This window comes from Diplotaxodon limnothrissa, linkage group LG12 (assembly GCF_057381915.1).
Source record: "Diplotaxodon limnothrissa isolate DT_005_m linkage group LG12, D_limnothrissa_male_GT1.1, whole genome shotgun sequence".
In the NCBI taxonomy this organism is placed as follows: Eukaryota; Metazoa; Chordata; class Actinopteri; order Cichliformes; family Cichlidae; genus Diplotaxodon; species Diplotaxodon limnothrissa.
The window spans coordinates 37,269,056-37,288,387 of record NC_140607.1 but is presented as its reverse complement, the minus strand read 5'-3'; the positions used below and the strand labels follow the sequence as shown (position 1 = coordinate 37,288,387).

The following is a 19,332-nucleotide window of genomic DNA, read 5'->3' as shown; positions in this document are numbered from 1 at the left end:
AGCCAGTTTGGAAAAGTAAAAAGTGGGATGTCTGCAAAGGCCACATCTGTCAAATACAACCCGAAACATGAGAGAAAGCTGAATGAGGCTCGCTGAACACGGAGGTCCTTGGCACATAAACAGACAAGAGGGTGGAAAAAACCCCACTTACAGTCAGTCCGTTCAAACCGGCCTGTTTGCTCTGCCTGTATTTTCCTTCAAAGTTTTACGTTAATGCAAAATGCCACGGTCAAATATGTGACGGTGCACGCGCGGCGAGGCTGCGGCGGCTGATTGCATCTGTCCTAGTTTGTAAAAACTGTTAAAGTAAACGAAATGGAATGATCATGTTTGGTCCTATATTCGTGTTCACGCTACGTAACACTTAAAAGGGTTTTTCAGCTGTTGTTTCCATTCACAGCATTTTGTCACCATCACAAATTAGCATTAGATCAAAACCTCAAACACCCAACGGCCCAGCAGTCAGTCAGAGTTTTTGCTTCTGAATAACATCTTTTCTTTTCTTTTAATTTACAAGTCAGTGTTGTCATATTTCAAGTCTCTTAAAGCAGGCTAGCTTCGTTAGCTAACTCATCTGCTTATTTTAAGGCAACGCAATCCATAAAAACTTGCTACAAAATCAAACCACAGCCCGTATTAGTGCTCCTGCAGGTTCTATAGATCAGTCTGAAGCTAACATCAAAGGGAAAAACACGTCTGAGGCATTTCCTGTTTAATTACCTGCAAATCATCAGGATCTGACGCTGTATCACAATATTTCACACTGTTAAATTTGGCTGCAAATGTGTGACGCTCACTCTGTGGATAATGCATAGCCTGACTACTGTGTGACGACTAGTCCTTTCTTAAGTTGTGTTAATAAACATATGTGCGTTACAGTTACAACTCCGTCTACGACTAAATTGTGTATCAGTCTTAAAAGTTTCGGCTTTCTGCAACAAATCAAATAAAGCATTTGTTCACTGTAGTGTGTTTTCATGACATTAGGTTTTGGATCCAGAGGTTGTTCCACACACACGGTGTCTGTAAAGAGTTTAAAGGCCTCAAAGGCTCAAACATTATAGAAGAATATGGGCTCGTGTAATCTCAGTGATACTCACAGTCAACAGACAGTCAATTCACCAGCAAGGACTACACCCTGAAACACATTTAGACAAAGTTTATGGAGGGTGAGCAAAGACTTAGGCCTACAGTGGCGTCGGCCTCACTGAGGGTCAGCAGGGGCCCCTGGAGTCATGAAAAAACAGAGGGAGGTCGTTTATAGACGCATGAGTGAAAGGGGAGTGTTTGAGCTGTCGTCCTGCTGCTAAACTTCAGAGGTTACTGATCAGGTCTAGTTTTAAAATGTGTCGCGCGGTCAAGTATCTCGGTGGTTTTTGAAAGTCAGAATGATTTTATCCAGATTAACTCACTAAAATATTAAATTATGAAATGACACCACAAAAAAAAGCAAAGTTAACTGGATAGATGCTATGCTGAGCTTCCCTTCACCTGAAACGATCACAGCTGCCGTTCCTGAGAACGTTTTCAGAAGTTTCTTCCTGTTTAGAGTTTTGTTTTGTCTCTGTCGTTGCTGAGAGCTTTCTCGTAGGGTTGGTTGGATCGGTGATTCTCTCTAAAGTCATCGTCTGATATAAAATCCATTGACAGGACTGGTATCGCAAACTGGTGCTATGAAAAGTCTTTTTTTTACATTTTGAGAGACGATCTCTTCCTCAAAATTTGCCCTTTTTAACAAATCCATTTTTCTTATTCCAACTATGATAAACTCGTACGTCATCAGTCAGAAGGGTCTCCGTTAGTTAAGGATGAAGGTGAAACGCTGCTCACAGACAAAGCCGCGCTTCTAAACCTCGCTTTCAGTAAAGCCCGTTTCGGCTCATCTGCCTTCCTCCGCGGGGCGAGTTTCCGATTTCAGCTTGACAAACTCTTTGGCCACCTCGTCAGCAGGACGCTGGGACAGGATACGCATCACCGTCATGCCCGTCTCGTCGGTGTGAACGCGTGGCCCGAGAGGACACCAGCACACGCAGCTCTTGCGGTCGGCCACGTCGCGCAGCTGAACGACGGCCACGCCGACCACCCGGTCCGCCCGTCCAAAGCAGTAATCCTTCACCGTCACCTGCAGCTCGTAGCAGTCCGGGGATTCTTTACCCAGGACGCTGCGAGCAGAGGAAACAATTAACCATCTGCGGTATCTCAACCCACTCAACAATCTTACTTGCTGGCGCTTCAGATTTCCAACTCACAACTGGAAAGCCTCGTTGAATTTAGCCGTCCAGCTGTTGTTCTTGGATTTTGTGGTGAACTTGCGCTTCTTGTCAGCCAGGAATGGACCGACCATGGAGACGTCGACGAAAGGCCGAAACATCCCAGACGTCTGCCACTTCATGTCGTTCACCGCGATGACTGGAGGGGAGATGAGAGAGAGGGTGAGCAGATAAAGGACAAGAGAGACAAACACAAAGCAGTGGGGGTGATGCTACTGCATGCACGCATGTAGATTTACAAACACAAGAGTGAAAAAATGATAAGAAACTACTGAAGATATAAGAAAGCATTTCGAGTTCACCCCAAGTTTACTTGATTTGGTCAAAATTTGCTCCTCGCTATAAGTTTAAATTCAAATGTTTGAACAGATCTGCTCCGTGTGGAGACGAGGTCTGTTGTTGTGATTTAAACACATCTGTATGCGTGCGTCTCACCTTTGACGTTGACCTTGCGCTCTTTGCCGAGCAGCATGTCGATCTGCAGCAAGGCCTCTCCGATCGGCTTATCTACCCCCGAACCTGCACGACACAGCCGGAGCGGTATCACACACTAACGCGATTAAACACATCTTTAAACTTCACTCACTGTGTAATTCACTTCTTATGGCGGCTTCAGTGACCCATTTTCATTTCTTTATTTCTGCTTTGGGCAAGCTTGTTAATTTAATCTCCACACAAGCTGATAATGGAGAGTTGGGTGGCAGAAATGTTACACCATCAACAACAGCGAATCACCAAAGTCCAGTCAAATACAGGGAGGAGGAGAGGAGGCATGCGCTTTGTTTCAAGGGTGCAAAAGGACCTTTCATTAAAGCTCATCGCTGTGATAGCAACATTTCCAAAATTCTCCAAACTTTTCTCATTATTTTCCTCTTTAATATTAACTGTGAGCTGCGAGGGGCTCCAGCTCTACACGAGTGTGAAGGTGTTGGTTCTGTTTCTGTGTTGATTCATGGTGAGGAGCACTCCACCTCCTGGGGTCTATTTTACTCGGAGTTTAGCGAGTTCTTCTTGTATCAAAGACTTACCCCTATCAGGTCTGATCTTCTCATTGGCGGTGATTCTGATGCCCATCCCATCATGCACTGAGAGGACAGGGAGGGGGAGAAAAGTTTAAGGAACATTTTAGCTCGGTTTGAACCACAGAGAAGACAAAAATCATCCACACTGTGCGTGCAGCGAGTGAACTTTGTGTGTGTGCGATCACCTTGGGAGTGCTGTGTGGTGACAAAGGTCTTGATGAGAGCATCGGTGCTCTGGGAGTAGAGGGAGAGGGCGTAACGCAGCGATGCCAGTTCAGGACTTTTCTCGACGAACGCCTTCTTCAGCCCATTTCCTCCTGCGTGGAAATATTGCTGAAAGGAAAGGAAGTGGCAAGGTGGAAGTGAGGAAATGCTCACTTTAGAGGAACATCTCAATACTGAAGAGTATTGAAGAGTAATACAGTTTTCTTCTAAACTCTAAGCTCATCCAGGCACTTCAAATACGGCAGCGAGACGGAAAAATGAAGCTGTAAAAGAGATGTAGGTGTTCACCTACCTTGATTGACTCGAGGCTTGCATCAATAATTATGCACTGCTTGGGCGTCAGGGTTTTGGCTTCACCTCCTCCCTACAGAAGTCAGAGAAGTTATACATCACAGATACACAAAACCAGATCATGAGCACACAGCACACATCAGTAAGTCCTGATGCTGGATAATAACTACAGCTAACTATTAAAGAAAGTCTGGAAGTTTGCAGTTATGAGCTGTGAAGGTGGTAAAATGGATTTGAATGTACTGCGACTTGTGCAGGTTTACTGACTTTACCTACGATTCAAACTGCAGGGTTATTATTGAACTGTAATAAGAATTTACAATGAAACATAAAGGCAGCTACGCCCTTTATCGACAGTCTACGTGTGTTACCTTGAGGTTAGAAAGTCCTTTAGCTGCTGTGAGGAGCTGAGCTCCCTGCAGAGAGAAAGACAGAGAGGTGGAATATATGAAATCTTAATAACCTTCATTTTTTCATTATTACTGCAACATTAAAGAAATCTAACAGCAGCAGTCGTTTTGTAAAAATGCTGATGTCGGACACTAGATGGCAACACAGGGCTGGATCTGCAGCACACTGCATCACACTTAAAGATGGTCATGTATAAGCTAGCTGTAAACTCTATTTACTTTGTTTTTTTCTGTAAAAAATTATTTTTGTAAACTAATTTAGTACATTTAGGAAAATTAGTATGATGCTGAGAAGACAGAAAAACATAATAAATACAACTGTCTCTAAATTTGGTTAGATTTGACCCCCAGCAAGAAACAACTCTGTCTCAGACATATTACCAAAAAAGTTTTAAAAGAGAAATCAATACAAATTGGGACAAACTGTCCTAGATGGTTGTCCTTTCATAAATGTGTCCTTGTGTGTGTGTGTTTTCCATCTCCTTTACTGTCCCCAGAGTAATCTCATGAGTATGTAAACGCTGGACTTTTGATGGCCACTCAGTTGTGCTGGTTAATGTGCTCACCAAGCTGTCATTGCTCTGAGGCAGCACGATGGTCTTCTCCAGGCTGCTCAGGACGATCTTCCACAGATCCTTTAAGATCCTCTTCAGCACCGTCTTCTCACAGATGTCAGCAAAAATACTGAGACTGGATTACAAGCAAACACGGAAAAATGTGAGGGACCGTGTCACTCTGTGCCCGTGTGCTGCACAAAAGACTGACACAAACACAAATAAACCCTAACGAAGAAAAACTAACACGAACATGATGACAAAGGATACATCTGGCTTTTTCAAAATGAAAATAAAAAATCCAGATATTCCAGTGAAACAGAAAAGAAGCAAATATCAATGTTGCTAAAAAAAACCCTTTTTGTTGTGATTGTACAGCACGCTCTGTCTCATAGCTGAGGCCTCATTCATCGAAATAATTTGATTGCTATGGAAGCAAAGATACGGCCTGATCAGGTGACGCAAAAAGATGAAACATATTAAGATGTTATGATGCTGGGTTTCTGTTAAATCTCTCCTTGTTTTATTTAATAATAATAATAATAATAATAATAAGGTATATCATTAATAACCATGTTATATTGAGAGGTGTGTAGTTCTAAACAGATGGACTTTGAGGCGCAATTTAAAAATAGAAAGTTGATGGTCTGGAGATCTGGTGGAAGTGTCCTCCAAGGCCTGGAGCAACTAAAGGCTCTGAGTCCTGTAGCAGTTCAGGCGAGCAGATGAAACAGAGTAAAGAATTCAGCTCATTTGATCAGAGGTAGTGATGATAATTCTCTCAGGATGAACACAGAAGCATTTTAACTTTTCTGTTTCCATCGACTTTCTACCACTTTGTCCAGTTGAGGGTCTCTGAGGGACTGGAGCATATTGTAGTGAGTTTTGGGATTTGGGGTGCATGGTCATTTTTTAACGACTCATCTGTTTTCAGTCATAAGCCAACGAGCAAACGGTGGATAATCCTCCTTTCTTAACCTATAATGTTTTATTCTGAAATGAGTGAGACCTTCAAGTCATCAGGAAGGTGTTTACAAGACCTCACAGCCAGCTGTTCTCCCAGACTTCTACTTAAATCCACAGGTATTGCCCCCTGGTGGCCACTAAAAGAATGCAGCTAGGTCTATCTTTTCTACTGTGTACATGTTTTACATCAACTTCTTTTTAATAAGCTCTTGTAGTGGATTAAAAGTGGATTAAAAGTGCCAAAACACAACAGTTGTCGCCTTAAGGCTCTTTATACTGTAAGGTACAGACGCTGTTCAGCTTAAAGACACTGTAGGACAAGCCCCTTTGTTACCAACAGGCCCCTCCTGTTACTCCATACGTTTGTACTTTAAAATGCTGTCTGTAATTTGTCACACGACGACTTCGATGAAGGCCACAACCTGACACAAACACACGCTGGTTGATGGTCAAGTTGTTTTATATACTACAAGTGTTGCTGGAGCTTTAACCAATTCAAATTCCCCTCATTCAAAATTTGAATGTCACCAGTCTTACCCAGTAATCTATCTGCCCTTCAAGCCAGTGACTCCCTGATCTTTAAATTCATTGTGAGATGTCTCTGTGTTTAAGGCTGCTTATTGTGCAGCGCTCGTCCTTTCCATCTCCACCTCATCTGGGTCGTCCTGACTCCATCAGCCATCTGTTTACACTGCTCCACCAACACAAGTGTCTCCGGTGACTTCAGTCGCTATCTTGAACCTTCAGCTGGAGCCTTTGCTCTGTCTCATCACTTTGCATACTCATATTTTGTTTCCCCCGTACTGCAATACTGTTCATATGATATTCCAAACAGCACACTCTGTACCAATAAATAATGAGACAAAAAACACACATATGAGTTATAGCAGCTTGCAGCCATAAAATATTAAGGTAAAAAAAAAAAATGTCTCGGAAGTTTCTACCTATGAGCACTGCGGTACCGCCAAGCTGGATCGATTTTAACTCGCAGAAAGTAAAAAATCATTTGGGTTAATGGAAATACACGTTTCATTTAATCCATGAAATTAATGACTTAAAACTTCAAGAGTACATTCAAGTTAGGACAGTCACTCTGGTGGTGTACTCTGATATAATCTACTTTACAACATTAGCTACTTACTTCCCATCCAGAAACTCCATGAGGGGCCTCAGCATGGTGTCAGCGTCTGCCTCAGCGGTGCTGTGGTTGGGGGGGCCTTTCATCTGGTAGAGAATCTCAGCCATCTGACGCATGCAGCCGTTAATGCGAGTCTGGAAACTGGAGGCAGAGACCGAGGCAAACTTAGAGGAAAAAGACTTCTGCAAAGGCGGTGAATGCTCAGTCATTCAAGTGTGTGTGTGTGTGTGTGTTAGGTTCCAGCTCTATCAGGATAAGCTTGGCTTGGGCTTTTAGTTGGCTTGATTAAGACACCAGGAAATGAGCATTTTTACCTCTTAGCAAACATGGTGCTGAAATTGTCCAGGACGGTGCTGAGCTTCACCTGCAGATCGTTCAGGATGTCAGCCGCCTCAGTATCCAGCTGCAGCACACATAAAAGAGCAGGAGCAGAAGGGAAGAGGAAGAGGAGGTGTTCACAGGTTATTTCAAACTTTTATTAGCAGTTCAACAGTCTGCTCGATAGACTGCAAAAACCTCAAGCATGAATCGGATGCAGCTTCGCGGCCGAGTATCCTGTGCTTCTGCAGCACGGCTGTCAAACTCGTTTTCATTTAACGAACTAGAAGGAGCCCAGTTTGATCTCGAGCGGGCTGGATCACTAAAGCCGCAATAACCTTAATATACATATATGCTACATGTATGCATAGAAAATATAAAGTACATTCAGAAATCATTTACATTTATTGAGTCATAAATTTATAAACAAATGATAAGATTGAAATTAGAAAAATGTAAATGAATCCAATAATCCATGACATTGTTACAACCTGTGAGCCAGGCTCAGTAAATATGTATGAACCAGACTGTGGAGTTAGACGAAAAGGCAGAAGTCGTACAAAACGCGTGCACGAGCTCTACTGCAGGAAGCGTGCTGAAAAGATGACGAGCTGTGTGTAACACCACATTTCTTTCACGGTAGGTTAGACACTGATGACTGCGAGCGCGTGAGTCACACAGCGACTTACAGTTTGGGCGTATTTGCAGTTTGATAGGTAGGCAAACAGGAAGTAAATGCTGACTAAAATGCACATTGGAAAGGCCGAGTTGTAAAGAAATCACATATGTAATGGGCGATACGGATGATGACTCCTTTTATGCCTCTTAAAAGCTATTTACCAGCGTGAAAAGGACACTTCGAGCTGTAGAGTGCACGCCACTTCCTTAAGAGTAGAGAATATAAAAATACACCTCTGAAGTTTGAAGTCTGTAGTAAAAACTATTTCACCTTTTCTTAGCAGGAAGCTGTCACCTGCTTTCCATAAGGCTTCCCATGAGTCAACTTTGTGAGGATAAAAGTGTTGTGAACAAAACAGACGATAATAAACCTGATGGCTGACGTTTCGAGCAGAAATAAGGAAGCTGCAAACACAGCAGCTTTATATTAAATGATTTTAAATGACCAGGCTAACCTCTCTTTTAATGGACTCACTGAAATACGAGCGCTGCACATTTCTGGGTTTCAGTTGCGCCCTGTAGGTAAAGCAGCCATGATTTAATTTGAAAAATAAAATAGATTTTTACTGTTTTGCCTCGAACACAGAAACCAGTGCGCGCACAGTCGGAGGAGCAGCTTGACTTTAACAGAGGTCCGTGCTTTCGAAAAGTGGAACTCCTTTAATATTTTATGTTTTCTATGTTCTCTTTTCAGCTTCTGCAAGTATGTAACTAACATCTGTATCTAACGTGTGCCATGTTTTCAATTTGCACACATGTAAAATTAAAAGATCGTGTGATCATTCATGCAAAAAATGACCCTTAACTCCAACCCAAATGCCACAGAAAACGTAAATATGCAACTCCCTGCTCGAAAACTACCAAAAAACCCACAAAGCACAACATGTGCTGCTGCACATCACACATCTGGGCACCCTGGTTAGACCTGTGTGGCGTGTGTGGACTGTGTGGGCGTGTCCAGACCAGGTTTTGAATTGACACATCTCTCTTCTGTCGAGACCATCGGGGTGGGACAAATTAAACACCAATAAATCTTATGGGAGTTTGGTGACATGACATAAATTTCAACATAGCAAAGCAAAGGTCTCATTAGGCAGAGTGATTGAATAACTGTGGACGCACAAGGCTACAAACCCTCAGCAACAATCGACTGTTTCGTTTCGACAAAAACGCCGAGACTGAGCCTGCAAGATAAACTGGCCTTGAGAAGCCTGGTAACAGTCCTTCAATAAAACTAAAATACAACCTGAAGGTTTAAGCCCATTAGTATGCTGGACCTCAAGCATTCACCGCGTGTTACACCAGTCAAGTGGCTAGACGACTACAAGATAAGGCATCCCATCTTTGCAGAAAGTGTGCCATCAATAACTGTGGAACTGTGTTATTAGCTAGAAGACATTGGGCATACTGCCAGAACATATAATTGGACTAAAGGAGGGTCACGACTTTCAAGTGACAGTGTTTTAGCGTTTTGCATTTTAATTGAGAAATGTTGCAGTGAGTGAAGTGAAAGGTTGGACTGCAAACTCAGGCCTTTCAGAATAAATCTGTTCTGGTCTGAATCCAAAACGCAAATGCACCGCGGCGTGGGCGTGAACGCTAAAGTGTTGAACATAAACATTCTGACAGAAATTTGTAAGTGACCGTGCACATTTGAGATGTCCTTGAAAACTCCACGACATCAACAATCCTTTGTAATATTATTAGGCAGTATAATAAACGGAGAACGTGTAATGACTGAAACTGGAATAGTAGATAATAGCGTTTATATGTGGTATATAAATACAAATCACAAGCTCACTGTACTCTGCACTCATTAACAAGGTAGCAAAGCATATCCTGCTTTATGGTTTATGTTTCTTACTGTAATTCACAATTTACCCAGTGAACATCATGCTATAGTAACTCAAACTGAATAGGCCACAGATCAAGCCAGCATCAAGTAATTTTTACAGACATCTATGCAAACACACTTATTTGTTCGGGCCATTAGAACAACACTGGCTTTCATTTATCAGACCTAGAAGCTGTGCTCGTCTCTTATTTACACACTTAACCCTCTGCAGAGTGCTACCATCATTAGCTTAAAAGAAAAGAAAAAAAAATCAATATTATTCTCAAGTTTCCTGCCAAATTTTGTGTGTTCAACTAACTGCTAAGAATGACATGCTGTGCTTTTACATTACATTTCGCATTTACCTTCTTTACAAACCCAACAGCACTGTTCATCATGTGTTGGTGTCATCTACAAATCCTCAATTCTCTAAGTATAATTCATGTGAACTTTGGGAGGAGAAAGAAAGTGACTATGAGGACAGCTTTCAGGTTAGAAAAGCACCTGTAAGCTTGAACACACACACACACACACACACACACACACACACACACACACACACACACACACACACACACACACACACACACACACACACACGCGTCAGGTATTCATGTCTTGTGGGGACCTCTAACTGACATAATGCTGTCCCTAGCCATTTACCTAAACCATGAAAAATACATTCCTAACCCTCAACTTTACCCTAAACCTAACCATAACCCAACCCTGACACTAAAACCACATTTTGAGTCTCAAAAATGGCTTCAAACCCATGAGGACAGGCACTTTTGTCCTCACAAATGACTGTTGGTCCCCACAATTGGTGGGCCCCCCAAAGATGTCTAAACAGGTACACACACACACACACACACTCACAGAAACACTCCTGTCTATAGAATCACAGCCTCCAATTAGAGGTGTCCTTTACAGGCACTATGTGTTTGTCAGACTCTGATCCTTCTCTCACACCCAGCCGTACCTTCTTGGTCGCAGTGGTAGCTTCAGTCTTGCCAGATAGACAGAAAGGCAAAATGAAAAGGAAAATTACAAAAAAGTAAAGAGAATAATCACACAATAATGTGCAGGAGATTTAAAACACAAAGTACACAAACACAGGGCTGTGTTTTTACCTCATTATTATTATTATCATAGCAGGTAAAAATAGGGTTTATTTTGGGTGGGCTTTTGTAATGTCAAGTGGATTGGGTAAGGATGAGTGGGTGATTTTAATAAAAGCTTTTACTTTATTGCCTCTGGTTTATTGGGATGCTACAAGGGACGCAAAAGAGGACACTGACATTGAAGGTAGGAGTCCAATGTTTCACTGCTGTCTGCTAAGGTACGCTGCTCAGTGCTTTCTTTTTTTGGCAACTCACATAATCAATGATATCCGATATTAGCATACTGCGAGTGAGGCCTTAAGCCTCCCAGTGTTTATTTGAAGCCCCACAGAAAACATATACATACTATGCACTTAGACAAACAACAGCTGCTATATGTTACCTGACAAAATCTGAAGAATATTGTCGAATTCAAATACACAAAGTAGCCATAATTCACATGCAAAGTGTCGTTACAGGGAGGCCAATCAGTGCTCTTAGTTTTGTAAAAAGGCTCCCAAAATTTCAAGATACCCAGGAGGTAGAAGAGAGCACACAAAATGTTTTTCATCCTCTGTTATTGTAGCACGCTCCGTAAATTTGTTTTAATAAACAGAAACTGTAGAATAAAGCCACGTCAAATGGGAGATGCTACAAATGAAATAGACTGGTAAATATATAGCACCTTTCTAATCTAACTGAGCACTCAAAGCGCTTTTTATTACAAGGCACTACATTTAATATTCGAGGCATTTAAGCACTTTCTAACCATCACACACACACACACACAATGACGGATGCACTGACGACAGCTTAGAGTAAAGCAGACAACCTGCCTTACTTCCTGAGCTACAGCTTTGACTTACAGATATCTAAGTAGTAAATAAAATTAAATAGACCAATCTTTGTCACATCTCTTTATTGTACTTTGAGCACATCATGCATTTCTAATGTAGAAGACACATTTCATATCTATCTATATATCTATATCTATCTATATATCTATATCTATATCTATATATATATATATATCTATATATATATATATATATATATATATATCTATATATATATATATATATATATATATATATATATATATATATATATATATATATATACACAGTGGGGCAAAAAAGTATTTAGTCAGCCACCGATTGTGCAAGTTCCCCCACCTAAAATGATGACAGAGGTCAGTAATTTTCACCAGAGGTACACTTCAACTGTGAGAGACAGAATGTGAAAAAAAAATCCATGAATCCACATGGTAGGATTTGTAAAGAATTTATTCGTAAATCAGGGTGGAAAATAAGTATTTGGTCAATAACAAAAATACAACTCAATACTTTGTAACATAACCTTTGTTGGCAATAACAGAGGTCAAACGTTTACTATAGGTCTTTACCAGGTTTGCACACACAGTAGCTGGTATTTTGGCCCATTCCTCCATGCAGATCTTCTCGAGAGCAGTGATGTTTTGGGGCTGTCGCCGAGCAACACGGACTTTCAACTCCCGCCACAGATTTTCTATGGGGTTGAGGTCTGGAGACTGGCTAGGCCACTCCAGGACTTTCAAATGCTTCTTACGGAGCCACTCCTTTGTTGCCCGGGCGGTGTGTTTTGGATCATTGTCATGTTGGAAGACCCAGCCTCGTTTTATCTTCAAAGTTCTCACTGATGGAAGGAGGTTTTGGCTCAAAATCTCACGATACATGGCCCCATTCATTCTGTCCTTAACACGGATCAGTCGTCCTGTCCCCTTGGCAGAAAAACAGCCCCATAGCATGATGTTTCCACCCCCATGCTTCACAGTAGGTATGGTGTTCTTGGGATGCAACTCAGTATTCTTCTTCCTCCAAACACGACGAGTTGAGTTTATACCAAAAAGTTCTACTTTGGTTTCATCTGACCACATGACATTCTCCCAATCCTCTGCTGTATCATCCATGTGCTCTCTGGCAAACTTCAGACGGGCCTGGACATGCACTGGCTTCAGCAGCAGAACACGTCTGGCACTGCGGGATTTGATTCCCTGCCGTTGTAGTGTGTTACTGATGGTGACCTTTGTTACTTTGGTCCCAGCTCTCTGCAGGTCATTCACCAGGTCCCCCCGTGTGGTTCTGGGATCTTTGCTCACCGTTCTCATGATCATTTTGACCCCACGGGATGAGATCTTGCGTGGAGCCCCAGATCGAGGGAGATTATCAGTGGTCTTGTATGTCTTCCATTTTCTGATGATTGCTCCCACAGTTGATTTTTTCACACCAAGCTGCTTGCCTATTGTAGATTCACTCTTCCCAGTCTGGTGCAGGTCTACAATACTTTTCCTGGTGTCCTTCGAAAGCTCTTTGGTCTTGGCCATGGCGGAGTTTGGAGTCTGACTGTTTGAGGCTGTGGACAGGTGTCTTTTATACAGATGATGAGTTCAAACAGGTGCCATTCATACAGGTAACGAGTGGGGGACAGAAAAGCTTCTTACAGAAGACGTTACAGGTCTGTGAGAGCCAGAGATTTTCCTTGTTTGAGGTGACCAAATACTTATTTTCCACCCTGATTTACGAATAAATTCTTTACAAATCCTACCATGTGGATTCATGGATTTTTTTTCACATTCTGTCTCTCACAGTTGAAGTGTACCTCTGGTGCAAATTACTGACCTCTGTCATCATTTTAGGTGGGGGAACTTGCACAATCGGTGGCTGACTAAATACTTTTTTGCCCCACTGTATATGATTATATGAAGTGTGACTGCACTTCTATGTTTGTACTCGTATTTCTATGTTTGCAGTGTTGTAATTCCTCAGACATGAGGAACCCTCTGCACACCATCACACTCACGATGAATCAGAGCTTCCATTATGAAATTAGATGAGTTCAGGTGAGCACCCCCCCATTCAGCTTGGCATTGTTCAACAGTTTCTTGCCTTTTTTTTAATAGAACAAACAGTTTTGCTTATCTATCCAGGTAGAGAGGTTAGGTCAATTGGTAACTCTGAATTGGCAATACATGTTTTGCATGTGTATATTAAGATATGGTCATTTTGTTCTTCATAATGTCCACTTAAAGCCTAAAATTTCACACATACTCTGTAGCACTGCTGCTTTTTTTGGCCAGTGAATTCAAAATACATAAAACCCCCTGAAATATATATATATAAAAAAAGCATAAAATATTTATTCGCTCTGGAAGTGTCTGCCGATCCTTCACAACAGCAAGCTCGATTCTGCTGTCACTACCCGCAGAATAAATGTTGCACGTTGGGATAACTATGAGGCAGGGATGCATATTAGCTACAATTTTAAAGTCAGGCGAGGCATTTTGGAGGGGCAGCAGAGGACAGAGGTCTACAGGGGAAAGAGGATGGCTGGATAAACAAACCTTGTTTACTTCCTCCTTTGTCTATTAGGAAAAAAGCAAAAAACATCAGACAAACTTTTCTCCTTTTTTCTTTTCATTTGGTATCCTGCACAAACACAAATCTAACAGCCAAACACTGTCAAATATAGGCTGTTACACACACACACACACACAGTCAGTATAACACACACCTAATTTTGTAAGATGCGTTTGCAGTTCTGGACTTGTACAGCATAAACAGCTAATGTAGGCTACAGCTGTCTCAGACCGCCCTTCCAACCATTAAAAACAAACATCAGCCAGATATGAATTTGTGAAAGTGGTTCCTTATATTGACACACGTCCTTTTAAATTGAGGACAACTCAAAATGCTCTCTGAATTAGCTAAATGAATATTCATTAGGCTTAAAAAGACCCAGGAGGCAGAGCTAGAGTTCAAACGTGTTGATTTGATGTTGATTCTCTGTTGTTTGTTTAATGGCTCGATTCCTGCTGTTCTTCTGCTGGGTAGCTGCACTTTAACCAATTTATCCTCAATTTTAGGTCCAATAACTGGGTGAGCAGTAGCCTCAAACATGCCTGGCGTGTCATCCTGACTGATGTTAAGTACAAAGTGGGCCGGAAAACCAGCATCCATGCCATGTAAACAAAGCAGGCTAAAGACTCATCAGCACTGCCACTCTTTTTGAATAGTATAAAGCCCTGGAAGACTTCCAGGTCTTACAAATCCCTGTACTCACTGCACTGGTTGAGCCAAAGACATAAGCTGTGTTTTAAACACCCACCTCTTTGCTCTTGGAGTCGTCCTTTGGGCAAAGATGAGAAAAGAAATTAGGAAAAGAAAGTCGACACCATTAATCTCTCTTTTAAGTGAATTATTTTTTAAAATCTGAACTTCGATTGTAGTATTTTCAGTAATGTAAATCTGAAATGTTCACATAGCACAAAGTGGAGATGAAGGGCGACGAGTGATATTACAAACGAACCAACCTGCTTCTCTTTGTCTGTCTTTTCAGCCTGCAAGGATACACATTTGTGAGTGAGCTAATGCTTAAATTCACACACTAACCATGCAAAAAACACTTGTTTTTACATTTTATTAGATTCATCTTCTCAGTAAGGCTCTCACTTCTCCAGGCAGACTCACATATTTATGAAGCTGATTGCTGCCTACAGGTAAAACCCTCCCAGCTGGACTTTTGCCGATTCACAGTTTTATGTCCAGACTCTTCTAAGCTGAAGAGTTAAAACGAGCCCCGAAATTTTAAAGGCACAAGGGGTTTCCACAGTATTATGCATGAGCTCACACAGGATTAAAACCTTCAGCTACCTTCAGATAGACCCTGTCATTATCATAATTTCAACCCCTTTGATCATTTTAGGATCATTAACACCGTGTACGCAGATAGCTAGCCCCCTGAGATTTGAACACACTTAAAAGTCTAGAGCTCTGAAGTGTCTGCAGTCTCTCCTCATAAACATGAAATCATTTCAATAATTACATGCTCCCTCTGTGCTCGAAGGTGTGGTAATGTGGAAGGAGTTGAAAGGGAAGCCTGCAGACTCTTGGACCTTCATGGCACATAATTGGACCCCACTGGTGTGTACTGGGACCTGTGCACTGTCCAGAAACTTCTTACTGATGAGGAACAACTAAAACTAAGTCCATTCGTATATTACAGTCTAACAGCAGTTCATGTAATGGTCACAAAGTTTTGTCTACTGATTCGTGTTTGTGGACACATTTTTCTTTTCTTTTCTTTTGGAGGCAAAAAATGATCTCATACCAGCGCTTCCAGTTTGAAAGAACAACTCAACCCATTTAATCAGGGACAGGGTATGGAGGTTCTGCAAGCTGCAGGATTTCTTTCAGACGATTGAGGTTTAAATGCCAACAGTAACTTTATTTTAGTCTTTCACTTGTTTTACTTTTATGCTTCCATTGGTTAGTTTTGGTGCTGGTCAAATGACCAGGCTTCCAACTGATGTCAGTGAGAGTGGCTAGAAAGATGGCATAAAGGGAGCCGAGTAAACATCACTACAGGTCACAGTAAGATAAATAAGAATTATGTTGAGCTCTGAATCATGAAATGCTACTTTAGCTGAGTCAAGAATAAAAATGGCTTTATAAATGTGGATAAATACGTTTGTATATATGTGTGTGACTTGGCATGCTGGTACATTTTAGGCCCATGAAGGTTCTTATCTATATCAGATCTGATGTCAACATGTTGCCTAGTAACTGTGTAGCAGTGGGTTAATATGACCTAAATGTAGTATTTATGCACCCATCATACCTTACTAACCATTGCATCATTTTTATTTTACTACAGTAACACTTAAATTATATACACAAAAACTGAATTATGCATAGTGTATCATGAGGCCATCAGGTTGCCTGGCAACCATCTAGCCACAGGTTACAATGTCCTGTTTTTAGCATTTATGCACCTGTAACACCCTTTAACGCACTGTATCATTTTAATGCCACGGCCAAAAGAGCATTATCTAAATGTGCTTTTTTTAAATGCACATTTATTTAAATGAATTTTAATATGGAGTTGTTAAAGAAGAGCTCACTGAGACATATAAAATTCATTAACCAAACCTTTATATTAGTGTACATGAACGTGACCATTTCATAAACTGCCATGAGACCGGGCTGATTTACCACTCGTGTTAGCCACCGTGGTCTTTGTCTTCCACAAATGTGGGAGTTTCAGGACAGGTATGTTTTTTTTTCTTCTGTAGTTTGTTTTCTTTGATCAGCTAATTATGTACAGTCAGTAGCTTCACAGTGGGGTGCTGACGGCCATTCTGACCTCCTGCAGCTCCCTTCAGCTAATCTTTCAGGGACCAAGGTACAGACTTTTAAGGCCACTGACTCCAGTTCTGTGTAAAGCATCTCTCCTAAATATAAAAGAGTAAACAAACACCACTCAAAACCGGTTTTTAAGGTGGAAGTGAAGATAAATTATACAATTTGGGATTTTGGCGAGAAAAACAAGACAGCAGTGATATGGAAATGCTGCAAATTAAAAGGTTTACAACATCTTTTTATTCTGCAGTTATTTTTTTAAATATGTCTGCTCTGAAGCAGCATTAACTTGTGTGTTTATGTTTCTAAATGAAGGTCAAGTATTTACTTTCAGTTCTCAGTTTTTTCTCTTCATATCTCAAAATATCTTGTTTGGCAGGTTGTTTTTTAAAGCCTTTTGTAACTTATTTTTTTTTATATACAATAACAATTTAGGCTGCATAATCACAAATGAGCACAAAGACAAAGTGCTTTAAAAAACAAAAAACATGAACACAGTTTAGTTGAAAACACACCTTTTCCTTCTTGGACTCAGACTAGAGAGGTGTGAAAACAAAAGAAAAGACAAATAAGACAAATGTTAATGAAATACAAAGAAACTGAACTGTCGTGTGGTTCTTGTTATGGCTCACCTTCTCTTTGCCCAGCTTTAGAACAAAAAGCAATAAAAATATATTTAAAATTAAAACAACAGAAAACAAAAAAGGCCGGGGGAGACAAAAAGTGAATGGTGCACAAGGACGTACTTGTATGTATACATACGTGGATCATATGTATACCCGCTCAGACATAAACATTAACTCTTACACACAGGAATGGTAAACTAACTGGAAGGCTTATGGTTCAGTCACACAAGAGTAAAAACAGGATGGCAACCCCCTTATAGAAAAACTAGGGAAACAAATCAGTGACTAAAAACATCTGATTTATAAACACAGACAGACTGACAGCACATTGCAATCAGTCTGTCTGCACTGATGAGCACAAACTGTCTGTTTCAGACCAGATCCCCATCGTTACAGCAACAATTTCTGAGGTAATAAGAGTTTATAACACGAGTTGTAATCATTTTGGTTGTCCAGCAGTTTCCCGAGTGTGACTGCAGCATTAGTTAACCATGTGTAATAATTTGAGTCAGTGATGTCTGTCAGCAGGAGAGGAGAGGTCAGTTATGGAAACACTGGACATGGAGCCAAACCTTCTCCTGCTCCTCCTCACTGTCATCATAGGCTGAGGACTCATCCTACAGGAGCACAGAGGGTAAACAGCTGCTTTAAAGACAACACAGCCGCAAACTAAAACGTCTACTTCCAGTACAAAGTTGCTCTCTCTCCACAAAACTATTGAAGCGTCAGCTCGGGGAAAATGACAATTAATGGTATATCATTGCTGAACAAATGTTTTATACATTTCAGTGTGCTGTCGCCTTGTTTTGAAAAGGGAAGGCACGCCGTGTTGCCCCATGAGAGCTCTGCATTTTCATTTTTAGTACTGGTTTAAAATATCTCAAGTTTTCACTTCCCACTCCAGATTTTCAATCTTGTCGGCTTTAATAGCAGGAGTCGTGTAGCACCCCGCGCTTTTCCCACAGCATCTTTTTAGTGCTGCTCGATGGAAAAAAATAGACATCTGGTGGAAAGAGGCACTTAATGCATTGCCACCAAGAGACTAATGCAGAGAAACAGGCACAGATGTGAGGGAGCATCTATGGTGTGATTGACATACATCTGTTAATGACTTGATTCTGTGCCAATCTAACACCCAGTTTCACTTGTGATTTTGCTGGAATAAATATTTGATTGTTTTTGCACAAAATCTGTATCTAAACTGCTGCAGGCAATATCTTAAAGAACATCAGTGCAAAACACTAAAGGCAGCAAGACTGTTTTAGGAGACAAACTAAGATCCAACTGATTTTCCTGAATTAGAATCAAGAGTTGGATACAGACACTGGCAGACGTCTGGGTGGAAAGCTAAAGTTAAAGGATTGGAAACTGGATTATTCTTCCTGGGCTGATGTTGGTGAATTTTCTTGCGTAGGGCTTTAAGCTCTGAAACACTTTCCCCTGACTCTCATTTGGAGTTTGGTTGTCCACCTTTTAACATAAAACTATCAAAACGTTACACTTGGCCATGATTAGAGCTCCTTCAGTGTCACTTCTATGAAATGCTTTCAGCTCTCCTAAGTTTGAATCACTTCCCGGAAGTCCTGTTCTGACCACTTGCAAGTGCGCCTGTGATTTCACATGTATTTCAATTAAAATGAACCCAGAATTTGTGTTGTGAGAAGTCAGTCGGGTCTCCAGCTACAACTCAGAGACTAAAATGAAGTTTTCAGTATAAGAGCCTG

The 19,332-nt window shown here is 41.1% G+C and overlaps 1 protein-coding gene across 3 annotated transcripts in view; it reads right to left on the bottom strand.

Moving 5' to 3' along the window:
* Positions 1-1,879: 1,879 nt before the first annotated feature.
* The window catches only part of LOC146621841 (protein unc-13 homolog B-like), a 72,423-nt gene continuing 54,970 nt past the window's right edge, over positions 1,880-19,332 (bottom strand). For 2 of the 3 annotated variants that reach the window (XM_085367565.1, XM_085367566.1), the window contains 10 exons: positions 7,191-7,279; positions 6,880-7,017; positions 4,785-4,908; positions 4,180-4,224; positions 3,810-3,881; positions 3,478-3,625; positions 3,299-3,355; positions 2,706-2,789; positions 2,250-2,409; positions 1,880-2,162 (listed from right to left, as the gene is read on the bottom strand). In XM_085367565.1, coding sequence (XP_085223691.1) covers positions 1,880-2,162; positions 2,250-2,409; positions 2,706-2,789; positions 3,299-3,355; positions 3,478-3,625; positions 3,810-3,881; positions 4,180-4,224; positions 4,785-4,908; positions 6,880-7,017; positions 7,191-7,279 — 1,200 coding nt within the window. Of the gene's footprint in view, positions 2,163-2,249; positions 2,410-2,705; positions 2,790-3,298; positions 3,356-3,477; positions 3,626-3,809; positions 3,882-4,179; positions 4,225-4,784; positions 4,909-6,879; positions 7,018-7,190; positions 7,280-10,685; positions 10,713-14,185; positions 14,207-14,949; positions 14,971-15,154; positions 15,182-17,497; positions 17,519-17,614; positions 17,630-18,180; positions 18,226-19,332 lie in introns of all 3 variants that reach the window. The other variant, XM_085367567.1, reaches the window with a different exon arrangement.